The sequence below is a fragment of the Alligator mississippiensis genome, chromosome 11 (genome assembly GCF_030867095.1).
Source record: "Alligator mississippiensis isolate rAllMis1 chromosome 11, rAllMis1, whole genome shotgun sequence".
Lineage (NCBI taxonomy): Eukaryota > Metazoa > Chordata > Crocodylia > Alligatoridae > Alligator > Alligator mississippiensis.
In genome coordinates this window covers 2,058,605-2,075,950 of record NC_081834.1, presented here as the reverse complement: position 1 = coordinate 2,075,950, position 17,346 = coordinate 2,058,605, and the positions used below count along the sequence as shown (strand labels likewise).

The window sequence follows — 17,346 nt, the reverse complement described above, 5'->3', positions numbered from 1 at the left end:
GCAGTATTTGCCCCCTCTGGGGATGCTCTCTTTTCTACCTTTTCTTCCTTCCTCCCTCTTCTTCTTTTATTATATTATTATTTTTATAGAATATAAGGTGTACTTGTAATAAAAATATAGTTTGTAGATGCTTTTATGGGTATAAAATAGTATTCTGCATCAGTATGCCCCCCCCCCCCCCACTGTATTTGGTCTATTTGTTGTATGTGCCATGGCATTTCACCCTTTTATGTTTTATGGTCTATGCTTTTTTAACTTTGTAACAAGTGTACTTTAAAGTTTAAAAGTAAGTTGTACCATGTAACAATGTTAGCAAGGGGGGAAATCAAACCACCTCTTCTCTGTATTGAGCGGGTCCCTGACTGAATCTTGACTGCATAACACAGTAGCTAGCCATGATAACAAGCGGCAATTAACACCTAGGACACCACAGACTCAGGAGAGGAAGGATCAATACAGAGCCAGGAACTCCCTGAAACGTCAGGGTTAAAAGGTACAGAAGCCCCAGTTTGAACTAATCAACACTGAAGACCGACTCTTGGGACTGAATACCCCCCCCCAAAAATCAACCACCCCCAGAGCCCTATTCCTCACGGCAGTGAATTAATCACAATTCATCAACAGACTCCTGAGACTGCACATACCTCGCAGACGTGGCCCCCGGGGCTGACAACTGCCATCCAGCAGCCACCAAGGGGGACGTCCCACAAGGTCAATGACCTCGGGCTTAGGTAAGCCCGAAAATTGGGAAGTCAGAGTGCCAGAGAGGGATAAAAGGCAGCGAATGACCCCCAATGGTGCTCCCTTTGACCCGACCAGCACCCTGCCAGTCCAGCCATCCCCTTCTGAAGCAACATCGCACTGAAAGAAGCCTCAACTGGCCATCGACGGTGGACTCCAGCACTTGGGGATAGCTGTATCTTGACACCGATGCTTAGTATTCATAGCTAGCTACTGCAAGTGTGTGCACACACGTGAATGTGTGTGTTTGAGGGGAATCAGCCCCAAGATTTATGATCTGACTTTTGCATCCGTCTAATAAACTAGAATTTTCTGATGATCCTGCGAGTTGGTCCTTTGTAGCCAACATCTCCATCAGGCAGGCTGTTCAGCAGGTCCCCCTTACCATTTCCATAGCAGCTCACAAACATCATTGCTAAATGTCATTATTTCCATTCTGCGAGAAATTTCTGCTGTTCCCTTGTGGTCTCTCCTCCTCAATACACATAACCGTATGCCATCGCACTGTAAAACAGGGGCCTTGGTTTACCCATTTCGAGTGCATGACAGTGCTCTAAAAGATCCCATCTCATGCTGTAGGCACCTGTAACATTAAAGATGCCCCAAAGAACAACTGTGAACACAGGAACCACCAGCCTCCAGCTCATGCCCTCCTCAATAGCCTGAGAAGAGATGGGCTCTGCCACATGCCCAGGAGATGGTGGATGAAGGGTAGAGAGAGCAGTTTGCAAACTCGAGGACCCCTCAGAGCAGCTGTGCCAACTACTCCCCCTTGGTCGTGTGCCCAGCAACAGCACTGGGCATTCAAGTGCAAGCAGAGGGAGCAGGGTTAGATACTGAGAAAATCATTCCTACCACAAAACTTGTTTAGCACTGGAACAAATACCCACAGAGGCTCTGCAAGTGTCCATCCTGGGAAGCTTTCCAATGCTGACTGGACAAGTATTTGCTCAGAGTTAGTCTGGTTTAGGCAGAGATGGTCCTGTTTTCTGGGCAGGGGCTGAACCTCTGAGTCCCTTCTAACCCTATTTTTCATTCAGATTCTGCTGTAACGACATACTTAGTCCTCAGCTTAGAGGTCCAGATGCAGCCAGCAGGGAAAACCCTGCTTCCCAGGCATTGCTATGTCCCGTTGTCCCTGTGATCACACATCATCAGTCCTTGTGATGATGAGCCTGGCATTCTCCGCAAAAACACCAATTTCTTAACTCACGTCTGAGCCAAGTGATATCAGATGTCCTCAGGAGGGCTGGAAAGCCATGTTCATTTGTCCTGTGGAAGGCATGCTGGATCTGTGCTGCAGCTGAGCCACCCTCCCGGCAAACCTGCCTAAGGACTATCATAACTGACTGACATTTCATACACCCAAAAAGCAGCCTGCTGCTAGAGAGTGATTTATGCAATGAGAGGAAAACCCCAGAGTCTTCCAGCAGCAGAGCTCATATGCACTGAAGGAAAGGTAGGAAAATGTTTGGTTCATCAAACCAACCTGACAAGCTTAATGCTGTTCCTGCAGGTTTCCGTTCCTAGCAGCGAGGCAGAGGGCTCCAGGTGTGTCGCAGGGTTTACCCCAGTTCTCAACCAGGGTCCTGTGAAATCCTTTAAAACTGGGTACTGTGCAACATTCGTGCTGTTAGGTGCACCAACACCTACACTTGATTCACACGATAAATCCAGAAAGTCAAACCCATTCTGTCCTGTTGTGGTCTGCGCTCTTTGCCACAGAAGAACTGATTCAGTATTTTTTCCAGTCAAAGGGTGAGTGAAAACCAAGAACTGGCCTTTTTGAAGGGAGCCCTGGAGTCTAATGAGGAGGACCTTGAATCTAGCACTGCCTTACTCCATCCTAACAGTGGGACAGACCCAACACAGCTTGGTTACAGGGCAAGTCTCTTTTCCCAGGCAGTTAGACTGAAAAAAAAAATGGCAGCTATTAAAACCTGGGTAATTTACTGTGGAATAAGCGTTGTGTCCATCCCCCTATCAACCTTAAGCCAAGGTAGCCGTTTGCATCATGCAATCGGCTCCTCTGCTTACCTAAAGGGCAGGAGTTATAACACAGCACGCTGCAGGCAGCTAGCCTAGGAGAACTGGTCAAATGTCCACTCCTTACTAAGGAGTGCATTTACTACAGCATAAAACTTGGGGTAAGTTATTCTGCAGTACCTGCACCGCATTCACTGCCCAGCTTTGGATGCAAAGGCTGCCATGTAACGTCGTGCCTGTTCCTTGCAACGGGGAGCTGCACAGATAAAAGCAAACGTGTGTAATGGAAGTGGGTGAGGGGAGCAACGAATATAACCAAGCATCAGCAGAAAGCAACACACGACCGAGTCCTGGGACTGCCCTTTCCAAGGCAAGTCCCGCTGAGCCTGCGGGGGACTCCCATCAAAGCCATGCATGCAGTACTCGAAAGGCCCAGGCCAAGCCTGCTCACAGGAATCCCAGTGTGCATAAGGCAGCTTGTACTGCCAGGCAGCCCCGCTGTGACCCTGCAAGAGCATTTCCCTTTTCAGCAACAACTCCAGCTCCCCACCCCGCAGGTCTGCACCAACTGAGCTCATTTGGCTCAAACACCACAGTGGGATATTTAGCCCTTTTGCATTCACACCAGGAACTGCCGATTGCCCAAAGCCGTGCTCTAAGCAGCCCAGGTCACCAACAATCCTCACCATAATAGCTTCCAGAAAGCCATTACAAAGAGCAACCTTAATGCACTACACAATCCGAGTTGCTCTCCTGACTTGGATGTTATCACTTTCCACAAATGTGTTATTTAAAAAGCCTATTTAAAAAAAAAAAAAATCACTTTCACATGCATGGAAGTGATTCAGCCTCACAAAAGCCAGCAACAATGCAGCCTTGAGAGAGTCCAGTCCTCAAACTCCAACAAGAGTCTCTTCTCACTGCTATACAAAAAAAATGACACTTTCAACCAGGGTTTTTTCCACTTACTTAGTGATGCTGTTCGAGAACATGGGCATGGAAACGCACCCTCCATTTCTGCAAAGAAGCTCACAGGGCTGCAGAACAAGAAAAGATCCATTAAAAACTTCGTATTATGAGGATCCATCTAATAGGTTAATAGACTAAGGACAAAATGAAAAGCTAGTTTCAGGCAGAGGGATGTGTGGGGAGAGGGGTGAAGGGAAGGGTGTTGCCTAGCATGCCAGCCATTTCACCAACAGCTAGAGCATGCTATTCTTATGCATAGCGAACACTTTCAGAGACTAGATCAGACTATTCATCTCTTCCACTCCATATAGTGGACCTGGAAGTTACAGTGGATAAGAAGCCGGATATGAGCCAGCAGTGTACCCTTGTTGCCCAACGGCATCCTAGGCTGCATTGGTAGGAGCACTGTTAGCAGGTCAAGGGCAGCGATTCCTTCCCTCTATTCAGCACTGGGGAGGCCACATCTGGAGTCCCGTGTCCAGTTGTGGCTCCCACTGCAGAAAGGATGTGGACACATTGGAGAGTCCAGAGGAGGACAATGAAAATGGTTGGGGGGCTGGGGGACATGACTGGTGAGGAGAGGCTGAGGGAAATGGGCTGATTACCAGGGCACCCCCTGGAACAAGGAACAATGGCCATAAGCTACTGGACTGTAGGTTTAGGCTGGACATTAGAAAAAAAAGTTCTTCACAGTCAGGGTTGCCAGGATCTGGAATGGGGTTGCAAGGGAGGTGGTGCTCGCCCCATCCTTAGGGGTCTTCAAGAGGAGACTGGACAGGCACCTGGCTGGGACCATATGATCCCAGGTTTGGTGACCCTTTTCTTGCCTGCCCAGGGCAGGAGGTCAGACTAGATGGCCCACTGAGGTCCCTTCCAACCCCTGAATCTACAATTTATTCTGCAGAAGAGAAGATGGAGGGGGATTGAATAGCAGCCTTCACCTCCCTGCAGGGTGGCTGCAAAGAAGATGGAGCTGGGCTGTTCTCAGTGGGGGCAGGTGACAGGACAAGGAGCAATGGGCTCCAGCTGCAGCAAGGGAAGTTGAGGTTGGATATTAGGAAGAACTTTCTCACTAGGAGGGTAGTAAAGCACTGGAACAGGTGACCCAGAGGGGTGGTGGCATCTCCATCCTTGGAGGTGTTTAAGACCCAGCTAGACAAAGCCTTGACTGGGATGATGTAGTCGGGGCTGGTCCTGCTTGGAGCAGGGGGCTGGACTAGATGTGATCTCCTGAGCTCCCTTCCACCCCTAACTGTCTGTGATTCTGTGCAGCTTCAAACAGGATTGATCCAAATCCATCACAAGCACCAAGAAGTTATGTCTTTGACCCGAGTTTCTTAAGTACATGTCAGTGTTAATTTTAGTCAGTATTTGGACCCAGAAGAAACATGTGCAAGATGCTGCTCTTTTGCTTCTTTTACAAAACAAACTGACTTTATGCACGCCACCTGAAACTACTCTGTTATTCAAGAATTGAGGGCTGTTGTGATGAGTAGAGTCCTAAATATACAGCATTTTGTCCACCCGTGGATTTGTCTACGACCTATTCCCACTCTGGGTAGGTAGATATAAAAGCCAAGTGCATCAGAGTTGCCTTATCAGTAGCTAGGCACTGAATTATTCACTACCAAAAGGAAATCAGCTGCATTACAAGATAGCAAGCTCAAGTGCATGATGCTCATTTACTAGTGGAGAATGCTGTTCATAGCACTAAGGGGCCTCCTATGACTTCTGAAAAAAGACCCCCATTTGGGACCAATGGTTCTCTGTTCACCACCTCAGTCTGCTGACCAAAGTCTTCCAAAAACTCTCTCAGGGTCTTTCGGAAAAACATTGAGGAACAGCAGATAACTGGCTTTCATAAATAAATGCATGAAATGATGCATAATTCCACCTGCTTTCAGTTAGGAGTACAGAGGGCTAAAACAAGTTAAACACAGCAACTGCAAACCTGTTTCAACTTAAACCAGAAACTATGCTTTCTATGCTGAAAACCCTGACTGTGACAGTGATTTCATTTACCACTTCTGAGCACTTGACTTTAAAAACAAAAACAAAACAGGCTCCAATTAGGCAAATCATTAAATAAAAGTTAAACACCCATTTGAAATTAAAAAAAAAAAACAACTTTATTTGAAGATTTGTAAAACAGTTCTTTGAAAGACAAAACATTTCCAGAACACTCAAGATACAACATTTCATTAGTTTATTTGCCATTATGTTAGAATACAAAAAAAAAAGTCACAATCCTTCAGCCACCTAGGCTAGGAATAAAATTTATGGACCAACAATTGTTTTACTTCAGACACTGGGGAAGGAAATGGGCTCGGAAGTCAGACTTAGTAGCATCTCACCCCCAGCGAGTCGGGGCTTACCATCACTGAGTAAGGATGCAGATTAGTTAGGTAAGTCTTGGGTGTCAAAACACGAGCATTAAGCAGCTCAGACAACAAATACCCCACTTGCATTTTTTTTGCATTCGACTGGTGCGCAGACAGTCACCGACGGGTTCTCAGAGCCGTCTCCAAGCTGGTTTCAGAACAGACAGAAGAACACAGTAAAACTCACAAGTGTCAGTTCGTTTCACACAGACACACACACAAACACACACGCACGCACGTTATTCACTCAGATTTATATAATCTGTGCAGCAGGGACATGTGCAATAGAAAAACGAAGAACAAAGTGTGGCAGGAGACAGTACAGTTAGAGACCCAATGGTTACTGCGTTATAAGCCAGCATGGTGTTATACTGCTTTCCGATGGTATTCAGGTGGGGCTACTTCATAGTCACTGGCGCTAAACAGCGTTGACGAATTCTTCGCTAAATACCTAGGAACAAAAAAGACCCATTTCAGAGATCAGAACACTGCGTTGTCTAGATCCTAGCGCATCCCAGTTGCGCTCCTATGCCGTCTTACTCCGTCTCATACAGAAGCCAGAGATTCAGAAGCCTGTATACCCAAAAATCTCAATCTCGAATTTCAGACGTACAAGTCTGACAGTAATCGGCTAGCACAAACTCAACTCAGCAGCGCTCCGGGCTGTCCAAAGCCAATGATTAAGGAGAAATTCTCAACAGCTTACACCAACATCCAATTCTCAATAGTGACATATTCCTGTCAAGCAACCCTGACTGCAGATGAGCGCCGAGAGGATTACAAGGCCTCCAACGATGAGAGAGAATCTGAATTCAAGGTTCGGCTACAATATCAAGTGTCATGCTTCTGCTGGAGTCTGCCAGTCATTCAAGCAGAAAGGAAAAAGAAGATGCACACGCCACCTCCAATTTTATTTAACTAAATATTGATCTCAGTGCGCCAAGGAAGCTACAAGACAGACAAAACAACATTGGATAATAGGTCATCCTCCGAGTGGATGCTCCAGCCATCTTTGGAAGGCAGGCTCAGGTATTCCTGCCCAGCGACTACTTTAGGGGACAGACAGATATAATAAACTGGTAACGCTGCGCGATTCTGCAGTGATGTTAAGTGTAGCAAGACTGCTCTTTACCCCTTTACCTCTGCTTCATTAAGGGTCAAATTTAAAGCACTTTAACTCACAATTTAGCTGTTTGATCCTGTAGTGACACAAGTAACAGCTGATGTGTGCTCACAAGCAGCAGTTCCCCCTGCCCCTTTAAAGCAGATAATGTGCATGAGTCTTGATGCTACAATTTTAAAAGGGGGGGCTACTCAGGGCCCTATGAAGGATGCCAAGGGTATCAAACACCCCACTTGTTTAGTTCTCAGGATTTACTGGTAAGCGTGGTAAAAACAGTTGTGCTTAGACCAAGTAAAGGGCTGACCTCAGGAAGCTTCATCTTGACACTGCAGAGATTTGGTGCATTATAGGCAAAGCACTCCCCAATCCTAATCGTTTTCTCTCTCTCGCTCTCTCTCTCACACACACACACGCACACACAGAAGTAGAAAGCACAGATTTAAGCAGTGAAGGCTCTTTTACCACTGTGTCCCCTTCATTTACCATCACTATTTGAAGCCTCATGGACTGGTGACCAACAGCTTTTGTACTACCCTCCTTCCCATACAGAATTAAGTCAGTTTGCTGTTCTTCATGACAGTGTTACAAAGAAAGACCAATTACTTTAAGTCAAGGAACAAAAAGGAAAGCAGGAAAGAAAGAGCTTCCAGCAGATGAAGGGATATTTGAAAACTAAAAGGAAGTCCTGCCCATGCATTTACTGGGGATAAGCACGTGTGTAACACCAGGAACCAGGAGACCCCTCAATGGGCCTCCAATGCATAAGCCATAATTAAGTGAAGCCCTTCACCATCATGAATGAATCCCCTGTGGTTTTCACAGCTCAAAAGAATCAGAGCTAAGTTGTAGGTGAGCTCGACACTTAAGAGCAGTTGAAACGATTTTCATGAGAACAGAGAAAAATCCCCACTTTTAGACTGTGCATTCACATCCCATGTTAAAAAGATTTTGGATAGGGTAACAATTTTTTAGAGCTTCCAAATGCCTCAAAGCCCAAGTCTCACCATCCTTCAATGATGTTGAGTTTAAGGCTCTTTTTAAAAAGTGCACACTGGCTTTTCATTTAGGGCTCATCATCATCATCTTGAACAGGCTTAAGGTCAACAAGTTGTGCAATGGACCAAGAAAGAAAACAGCTTAAGCTCTCCTTAGCAAAGAGCTGTTCATGAAGAGAGCCAGCAGCTCAGGCACGCTTTGGGTTGAGAGGTCTAGTTTCAGGTCCAACTCTGCCACTAGCTTCCTGTGTGGACTCAGGTCAGCTGTCATCTAAGCTCTCGGTGTTTATTCCCCCCCCGCCATCTTGAAAATGGGGGAGGCAAAAAAAGAAGAAAAAATAGGTCTGTTTTGCCTGCTTAAATAAGTTGTACAAGGAGTGTCTGTATCTTATTCCTATACAATGCAGTGCAACTTTTGCTGGTGCCCCTACGAAGTGCCACATAAAATACAAAGGGTAAAGATTTTTCATTTAGACAATAATAGTACGTTACCAATTTCAAAACAGACTCTCCTGATGGAGGTGGCCTGAATTAGCAGCCGCTGCAGTTTCTGCAGGAACAAACATTTGCTTTTGACCCCTTCCCAAACTTGTTCTGATGATTTCTCCTTTCAAAAGCATGGTACCTTTCAGATATCATGAAACATTTGCTCTTTTCAGCAATGGCACCCCCCCCCAAAAAAAAGTGATGCATCTTCAGTAGAAAAATACTGCAAACGATTTGTGATGATAGAAAAGTGAATGCATAGACAAGAGTCCCAAAGCAGTTTCCAGCACAAATCTATTGCGTAAAGTCATATTACTGCAGAGGAGTAACCTTACAACATAAACCAGACAACCTTTGTCAGACAGTCTGGTAGAAGATAAAAATTAAACGTTTTTCCAACACTTGAAATCTTTAACAGTTTAGCTCAAGTCTGCTACTTATTTCAAATTTCAATATGAATTATTCATAACTGAACAGCTCCAAAGAAGTTAAGAAAACAATTTTCATCCCTTAAAGCCTATCTGTAAGAGGCTGCTGCACATTAAAGTTACCTCCAAGGTGAGTCATTCAAAACTTATGAATAATTAGCAATTTAGAGGTAAGTTAATGCACATCACAAATCAAACGTTAGTCTGACAACAGCAGCATGCAATCCCCCCCACCCAGCACACATGCGTGCGCACACACACACACGTGTTTACAGGGTCACAGTCATAAAGAGAGGCTTTCGGTGTATACTGTAATCAGACATGAAATGTTGTACTTACTTTAAGAAATCATGCAGGTAATTTAATAGCAAAGCCAAGCTCTTCTCATCAAGGGGTGTATAAGCAAGCATAGCTCCGATCCTCACTGTTTCAATGAAAAAAAGAGAACAGCGTCACCCGTCTGGAGGCCGACAGACTGCTTTAAACAAGCACATTTCAATACACAGGGATGTGGAAATTGTGGCTGTAGGGGACTGCATCAGAAGCAAGCTGCAGCAGGAGAAATTCAGGCTGGAGATCAGAAGGAACTTCGACTCCGAGGGTGGTCAAGGACTGGAACGGGCTGCCCAGAGAAGTTGTGCAAATTTCCACCCTTGGAAATTTTCAAGAGCAGGCTGGACAGACTTGGCTGGGATGATTTAGTCGGCCCCCCGAGCAGGGGGCTGGACTAGAGGGCCTTGTGACATCCCTCCAGCCCTGATCTCCCATGATCCTAAAATCCCAAGCCTCCAATAGATTCTTCCTTCTCCTGCCTAAACAATTATGTTGTGGAAAATCCACTTGATTTTGAAGAACAGAGCTGTTGTTTTAAACCTTTCATACGAGCAAAGTGAGGATGGACTTGAGCCACTGGTTTAGATATTTCACTCATTTTCTCATTCAAATTCAGATATTGGTGAATTTCAGGCAGTAAGACAGAAAGAAAAAATGATTAAATTACTTGGAAGCAGGGAGGCACTGTGTTTACCAAAGAGTCGTAGCAGATGAGGTGCACCGTAGACCTGGGACATGGGAGCATCCGGATGATCTGCTAAGATTTCAGCATACTGGGGCCTCTCAAATTTGTACAGCAGTTGAGTTCCCAGCATTACATTGAAGTACTCCTTAATCCCAGCAACAACTTCATTAACAGCGTATTCTCTGATAAACAAAAAGAAACATGGAATATTAACATTTTCGGTTGGCTTGCTGCGTTTTTGTCCTTTTATATGTAGCCACAAGAACTGGGAGAGTTGGCCACGTGACTCAACCCCGGTGAAAAGCCCAGGCAAGATTTCATTAAACTATATAATATATATTTATGGTATATTACACACGCACACACAAAAAACTCCTTGTTATTTCTAGTGTCTTCTCAAAAATGCACTGTTCTGGCTTTGTATAAAGAGACACCTGAAGCAAAATTTCAACACAAGGAAGAAGAGACCAGTAGCGAGCTTCACACTCCAAGGCAATGTTTCACCAAATGCTTTAAAAACACAAAAGTAGTATTGAAGCCAAGATGGAAAAGCAACTTCTTTGAAGTCTTGAAGTGTACAGATGTCATTTCTATTTCACTCATTTTTACCACGATCAGTAATAATCTACAATAGAATTAAGCCAGAGTTGGGTCTGGCAGTTCAAGAAGCACTAGTATTTTATAATGCAAGACCAAACTGACTGGAAAAAGATCATAAAATAGTTCAGCTGAAGAATTCTTGCCTTAAGTTTTCTGAACACAAAACTCTCGTAGCCCTAGACTTCACTCCATTTCTGATTACAATGTAGTTATACAGGGACTTAGCCTTCTGTACAGAACGTATTTGCTGCCCGTCCTTAGAAGCGATTCAGTCTTCACCCTATAAACCAGGGACGGGCAAAATGCGGCCTGGGGGCCGGATGCAGCCCACCAGGCCATTCTATTCAGCCCGCAGGGACACTAAAAAAATTCAGAAAATTAATATTAATCTGCCCTGGGCTGCCTGTCACGTGGCCCTCGATGGCTTGCCAAAACTCAGTAAGCGGCCCTCCGCCTGAAATATTTGCCCACCCCTGCTATAAACTAAATTCAGACAGACATTGGGATTGCACCTTTTTATTTTAGCATTTTGCAATTTATTCTCTTTTTTTAAGACAGAGTATCCACTTCCAACAGGTAACGTTTTAAAATTTGGCAGGGGAAGTCCTGTGCTCTGCGAGGGCAAGAGCAAGAAAAAAAATGCTAGCCTGAATGGAAGAAAGTTAGCTAAGCTTTTGATACAGTCTCCCCCAGTATTCTTGCAAGCAAGCCAAGGAAGTACGGGTTAGATGAATGAACTGTAAGATGGATAGACAGCTGGCTGGATCATCAGGCTCAACAGGTAGTAATCAATGGCTCAATGTCTAGCTGGCAGGCAATATTAAGTGCAGTGCCCCAGGGGTTGGTATTGGGACCTTCTTTGTTCAATCTCTTCATTAACAATCTGGAAGATGGGATGGAGTGCAACCACAGCAAGTTCACGGATGATACCAAGCTGGGGAGGAAAGGTGTAGTAGATACGCTGGAGGGTAAGCCTAAGATTCAGAGTGACCCAGAAAAATAGGAGGACTGGGCCAAAAGAAATCTCATGAGGTCTAACAAGGACATGTGTAAAGTCCCGCAATTAAGAGGGAACAATCCCTTGCACCGGTGCAGGCTGGGGCCAACTGGCTGGGCAGCAGCTCTGCAGAAAAGGACCTGGAGGTGACAGTGGACAATAAGCTGAACAGGAGCCAGCAGCGTGCCCTTGGTGCCAAGAAGGCGAACGGCATCCTGGGCTGCATCGGTAGGAGCGCTGCCAGCAGATGGAGGGCAGTGATTTTTCCCCTGCATTCAGCACTGGGGAGGCCACACCTCAAGTCCTGTGTCCAGTTGTGGGCCCCCCACTGCAGAAAGTATGTGGACACATTGGAGAGAGTCCAGCAGAAATGGCTGGGGGGCTGGAGGACCTGACTTGTGAGGTGAGGGAACTGGGCTGATTTAGACTTCAGGAGAGAAGACCGAGGGGGATTTGATAACAGCCTTGACCTCCCTGCAGGGGGTTGCAAAGAGGATGGAGCTGGGCTGTTCTCCGTGAGGGCAGATGACAGGACAAGGAACAATGGGCTCAAGCTGCAGCAAGGGAAGTTGAGGTTGGTTATTAGAAAGTTTTGTCATGAGGAGGGTAGTACAACACTGTACCAGGTTACCCAGAGAGGTGGTGCAGTCTCCATCCTTGGAGGTGTTTAAGACCCAGCTAGACAAAGCCTTGGCTGGGATGATATAGTTGGGGCTGGTCCTACTCCAAGCAGGGGGGTTGGACTAGATGCGACTTACTAGAGGTCCCTCCCAACCATTATTTTCCTACAACTCTACGAAAACGTAAGGGTTCTCTCTTTCCTTCAGGTTCATCGCTACAGTGACGCCTTGACTCAAGACAGCTTGCAAGAAGTGCAATACAAAACCCAAAGGATGTCAGAAGTCAAAGACAGGATGAAGAACATTATGGCCACCATATACCTCAGTTCTCTCCTTAAGGACAAGGAGTGGCCAGAACAAGCCACTCATCTCAGGAAAGATACTGCAGCCAAACTAAAGTACTTTTCAGAAAAACATAATGAGAACAGCAAAGGGTATAGAAGAGTGACTAATAGATGAATCATTTGCTGTTGAAAGACTACCCAGGAGGGGACATGGATAACACAGGGAATGATATACAAAAAGGCAGAGAGGGAGCTTCTGTTCTCACATCCCAGCAAGAAGAGGGGCACAGTCAGAGAGTTGGAAAGGTGACCAAATTCGAAACCGGCATTTTTTTTTTGCCATAAAATGTACATCAGGCTGAAGGACTTGCTGCCACATTGCTCCTGATGCCGAAACAGAACAAGAGAAAGGAGATGCATTATTTGTGTCAACACAAGCACATCCAGATTTCTGGCAGCTAATGCTGAAAAGAACTGGAAGCAAGATGTGCTTCGAGTTTAAAACTAGCCTTTAACTATTAAAGATTAATTAAACATCCCAGAGGGTAAATCATCTCCACATCTGCCTATTCAGGGTTTTAGGTGAACATAGCAAGTGTATTTGGTCCTGGCCACAGTGGGAGGATGAGAAGTGCAATAATCCCTGGATTGGCCATCTGTTTCCGTTCCCACTGAACTACAGCGTGTCCTGCGGCCTGGTTTGCAATGCACCTGCACATGGATGGGATCACGTCACAGGAGCCCGCAGAAGATGGATGCCGATAGGGTTGAGACAGTGTGCAGCTTTGATGACACTTGAAAGAAGGGCTCCACTCACAGGCTTTGGAGTCCACAAAAAAGCATTCCACAACTCTGCTGTCTTTAAAGTTTAATTTAGCTACTTGGTCTTTAAAAGAGCCTCATCAAAAGGACTACCAAGATGCCAATGAAACGCTCAGAAATCATGAAGCAAAGCCAGTGTTGCACAGGGTGCGTTGTTTTTTTGTTTTGTTTTAAACAGATACAGAGAGAAAAGCCAAGACTGGATACGGTGCTATGACTGCAGCTGAAGTCAGGACAGCTCCGTCTACGACACTCACCGATTCAATCAAGAATCCACATCCTGGAAGTGATCAATGAGCCCACTTTTCAGAAGCGTCAGCCTAGAATTAGCATGTGCAGAGGCACAGATCCCTCTTCACTGACAACTCAGATAACCACAGAACTGGACCTTGACCCTCTTCAATTCAAGTCAACAAGAGGAGAAAGGAAGCAGCACATATAGGTTGGAATTGGACCAAATTATGTTGGGAGAAATTCAAGACAAGTTTTCAGACACTAATTCCTGAGCCCTCATGGCTATACGGTCAATTGAACCCTGCTGCAACTTCAGGTATTTCCACATATGTTCAGGTTTAGTTCTACACAGCAGCTCAGGTGTTCTTGTTCCAGCTTGCATTACACACAGGGAGTTGGAAGGGAAGGAAGGTTTGGTTCAAGCTCTGAACTCTGTTTTGGTTTCTTAAAGCTAAGCAGACTTGCCCTTCAGCCTCCATGTTGACTGTAACACTTACTTCGCATCGTGGCCTCTAGCTTGAAGTTTGAAAATCCCTTTCATTTCAGAGGCTGAGCACATAGTGAATGACTATAGTTGTGAGCACAGCACAATGCCTTCCACTCTCCCCTGCAGCAAAACACGGTTTGCACTGGTCGGATCGTTAGGTTTGAACAGCCTACGCAAAACCCAACCAGAAGAGGATGGAGTTCCCCAGTCTAAACGGAGCGGTGCCAGGGAGGCTGCAGCTTGGCTACAAGACTAGAGAAGAAAAACTTCACTCAAAGGGGTCGCTGCAAGCTACTGACTGCCAGGTTTGAAGACTGAGCTACGTCTTGCTGACTGAAGCCAAGGCTGGCAAGAGTGACGAGATCTGAACAATGGTATAATAATATTCAAGAACTTGTTTTTTGCCAAGGATTTTCAACACTCTAGTAATACTCGGGAGTAAGAGTCTAGTTAAGAAATCTGTGCACTAAAATGGAAGCATAAATTTAGGCTTGTTTACAACAGACTGGTGCTCATGAGAAAAGACTGAGGGAACTGGGCTTACTGAGTCTGCAGAAGAGAAGAGTGAGCAGGGACTGAATAGCAGCTGTCACCTCCCTGCAGGGGGGCTGCAAAGAGGATGGAGCTGGGCTGTTCTTGTTCTGCCATCTACCACCACTGAGGAGCAATGGGCTTAAGTGGCAGCAAGGGCAGTTTAGGATAGATATTAGGAAAAAAAGACAAACAAACAAACAAAAACCAGGTTGCCCAGAGAGGTGGTGGAGTCACCATCTTTGGAGTTTTTAAAACCCAAGAAAACAAAGCCCTGGCTGGGATGATGTAGTTGGAGCAGGGGTTGGACTAGATTCATAGGTGGTTGGGTTGGAAGGGACCTGAGCAGATTATCAAGTCCGACACCCTGCCTTGGCAGGAAAGGGTACTGGGGTCAAACGACCCCAGCCAGGTGTCTATCTAGCCTCCTTTTGAAGACCCCCAGGGTAGAAGCAAGCACCGCTTCCCTCGGAAGTTGGTTCCAGCTTCTAGCCGCCCTGACAGGGAAGTAGCGTCTCCCAATATCTAGCCTGAATCGACGCTCAGCCAACTTATGGCCGTTATTCCTTGTTACTCCCAGTAGTGCTCCGGGGAACAGGGACTCCCCCCAGTGCCTGCTCCCCCCCCCCCCCAACTAGTTTGTAACAGGCCACTAGATCTCCCCTCAGCTTTCTCTTGTGGAGCTGAACAGGTTCAGGTCTCGTTGCCTCTCCTCGTAGGGCCTGCCCTGCTGCCCCCGGATCATGCAGGTGGCCTCCTCTGGACCCTCTCCATGCTGTCCACATCCCTCCTGACGTGCGGCGCCCAGAACTGGACGCAGTATTCCAGCTGCGGCCTGACCAGTGTCACAGAGGGGGAGGATCGCCTCCTTGGCCCTGCTCGAGATGCATCTGTGGATGCACGACAAGGTACGGTTGGCCTTCCTGACCGCATCCCCACATTGGAAGCCCATGTTCATCTTGGAGTCTATAATGACTCCAAGATCCTTTTCTGCCTCTGTGCTGACGAGAAGGGAGTTCCCCAGCCTGTAGGTCTGCTGCTGGGTCTTCCTCCCCAGGTGCAGCACCTTGCACTTGTCAGTGTTGAATCCCATCTTATTCTCATCCGCCCACCCCTGTAACCTGTCCAGATCTAACTGCAGCCTGTCCCTCCCTTCTAGCGTGCCCACTTCCCACATTTTAGTGTCATCTGCTAATTTGAACAGGGTGCTTTTCACCCATTTGTCCAAGTTGCTGATGATGTTGAACAGTGCGGGCCCAAAGACCGAGCCCTGGGGGACCCCACTGCCCACATCCCTCCAGGTCGAAAATGACCCGTCCACCACCACTCTCTGGATGCTGACCTCCAGCCAACTGGTGACCCATCTCACTGCATAGGCATTGACACCACAATCTCCTAATTTTTTAAACGAGAATGGGGTGAGAGACAGTATCGAAGGCCTTCCTAAAGTCCAGAAAGACTACATCCACCGCAACAACTGCGTCCAGGGCTTTTGTGACCTCGTCGTAGAAGGCCACCAGGTTGGTCTGACCAGACCTGCCTCTAATGAACCCATGTTGGTTGCCCCTAAGCATACACTCCCTTGCTTGCTCCTTGCAGATGTGCACCTGGATAAATTCTCTCAAAGAGCTCCCCCAGGACCAAGGTAAGACTAACAGGCCTATAATTTCCTGGGTCCTCCTTCCTCCCTTTTTTGAAAATGGGGACCACACTGGCCCTTTTCCAGTCCTGTGGCACCACACCAGAGCACCACGAGGAGATGCGACCTCCTGAGGTCCCTTCCCACTCTTAACTTTCTAGGATCCATCCAGAGAGAGAATACAGCAATCATAACAGCAACAAAAACTCATTTTAAATGGCCCAGACATGCCCAGGAGAGTCCCCCCCCCTTTTTTTTTCCCCCCTCTTTTAAAGGGGGGCTCACACTTACTTGTTATCAGTGTTTCCTCGTGATTTCTTGTAGTTCGCGTAATCCTCTAAAATTGAATCAACATTCTTCTTGGCAGGAAGATAAAAGAGCTAGGAAAGAAAGTATAGCTGGACTAATGCAAGCAATCACACTTCTGCAGATAATATTTATAAATCAGCATGCCACTTATGACAGAGACAAGGAAACACAAAGAAAAAGATTTCTTCAGAAACGTTTAGTGGCTCATGGAATTTGTTATTGGGAGATACTCCAGTAAAATGTGCACGTGCCTCGTGACTGACAGTATCAAATTATAGCCAACCTTTCCTACATTGCCCCCTTTGTCCTCTCAGGTTTTTAGGCTTTAAAAAACAAGAGACAAAAAAAAACAACAACAAAAAAAAACAACTCATTTTATTGTTTAAGCAGAGCTCTTAAAAACCACTCAACATACAGCAGTAGCCTAAAAAACACAAGAACAGAGCAAAAAAGTACATGATGGCTAGGTATGGCAGACTTCCACTCCAAGGAGATGGTGGAGTATTGTATAGGGAGTATTATGACACTTTTACATATTGAACCTTAATCTTTCAAGTATGATTTTCCAAATCCGTTAGCAGCCAAGGCTTGCACTGTGTGGCCAGCAAGTCAATATATATTCCCCTTTCTGTTCCTTAACAGATCAAGGAATCATCACCTCTTTACCCAGGCTGTGCTTACAGACTGTGGACCCTA

General features: G+C 46.1%; 1 protein-coding gene across 7 annotated transcripts in view; it reads right to left on the bottom strand.

Annotated features, from left to right (window-relative positions):
* Positions 1-5,810: 5,810 nt before the first annotated feature.
* MORF4L1 (mortality factor 4 like 1) overlaps positions 5,811-17,346 on the bottom strand; it is a 37,486-nt gene continuing 25,950 nt past the window's right edge. For 4 of the 7 annotated variants that reach the window (XM_059714502.1, XM_059714506.1, XM_059714505.1 and 1 more), the window contains 4 exons: positions 16,633-16,721; positions 10,137-10,309; positions 9,449-9,533; positions 5,811-6,528 (listed from right to left, as the gene is read on the bottom strand). In XM_059714502.1, the coding sequence (XP_059570485.1) occupies positions 6,444-6,528; positions 9,449-9,533; positions 10,137-10,309; positions 16,633-16,721 (432 nt within the window). In that variant the 3' untranslated portion in view covers positions 5,811-6,443. Of the gene's footprint in view, positions 6,529-9,448; positions 9,534-10,109; positions 10,310-16,632; positions 16,722-17,346 lie in introns of all 7 variants that reach the window. The other 3 variants (XM_059714501.1, XM_059714504.1, XM_059714503.1) reach the window with 1 other exon arrangement.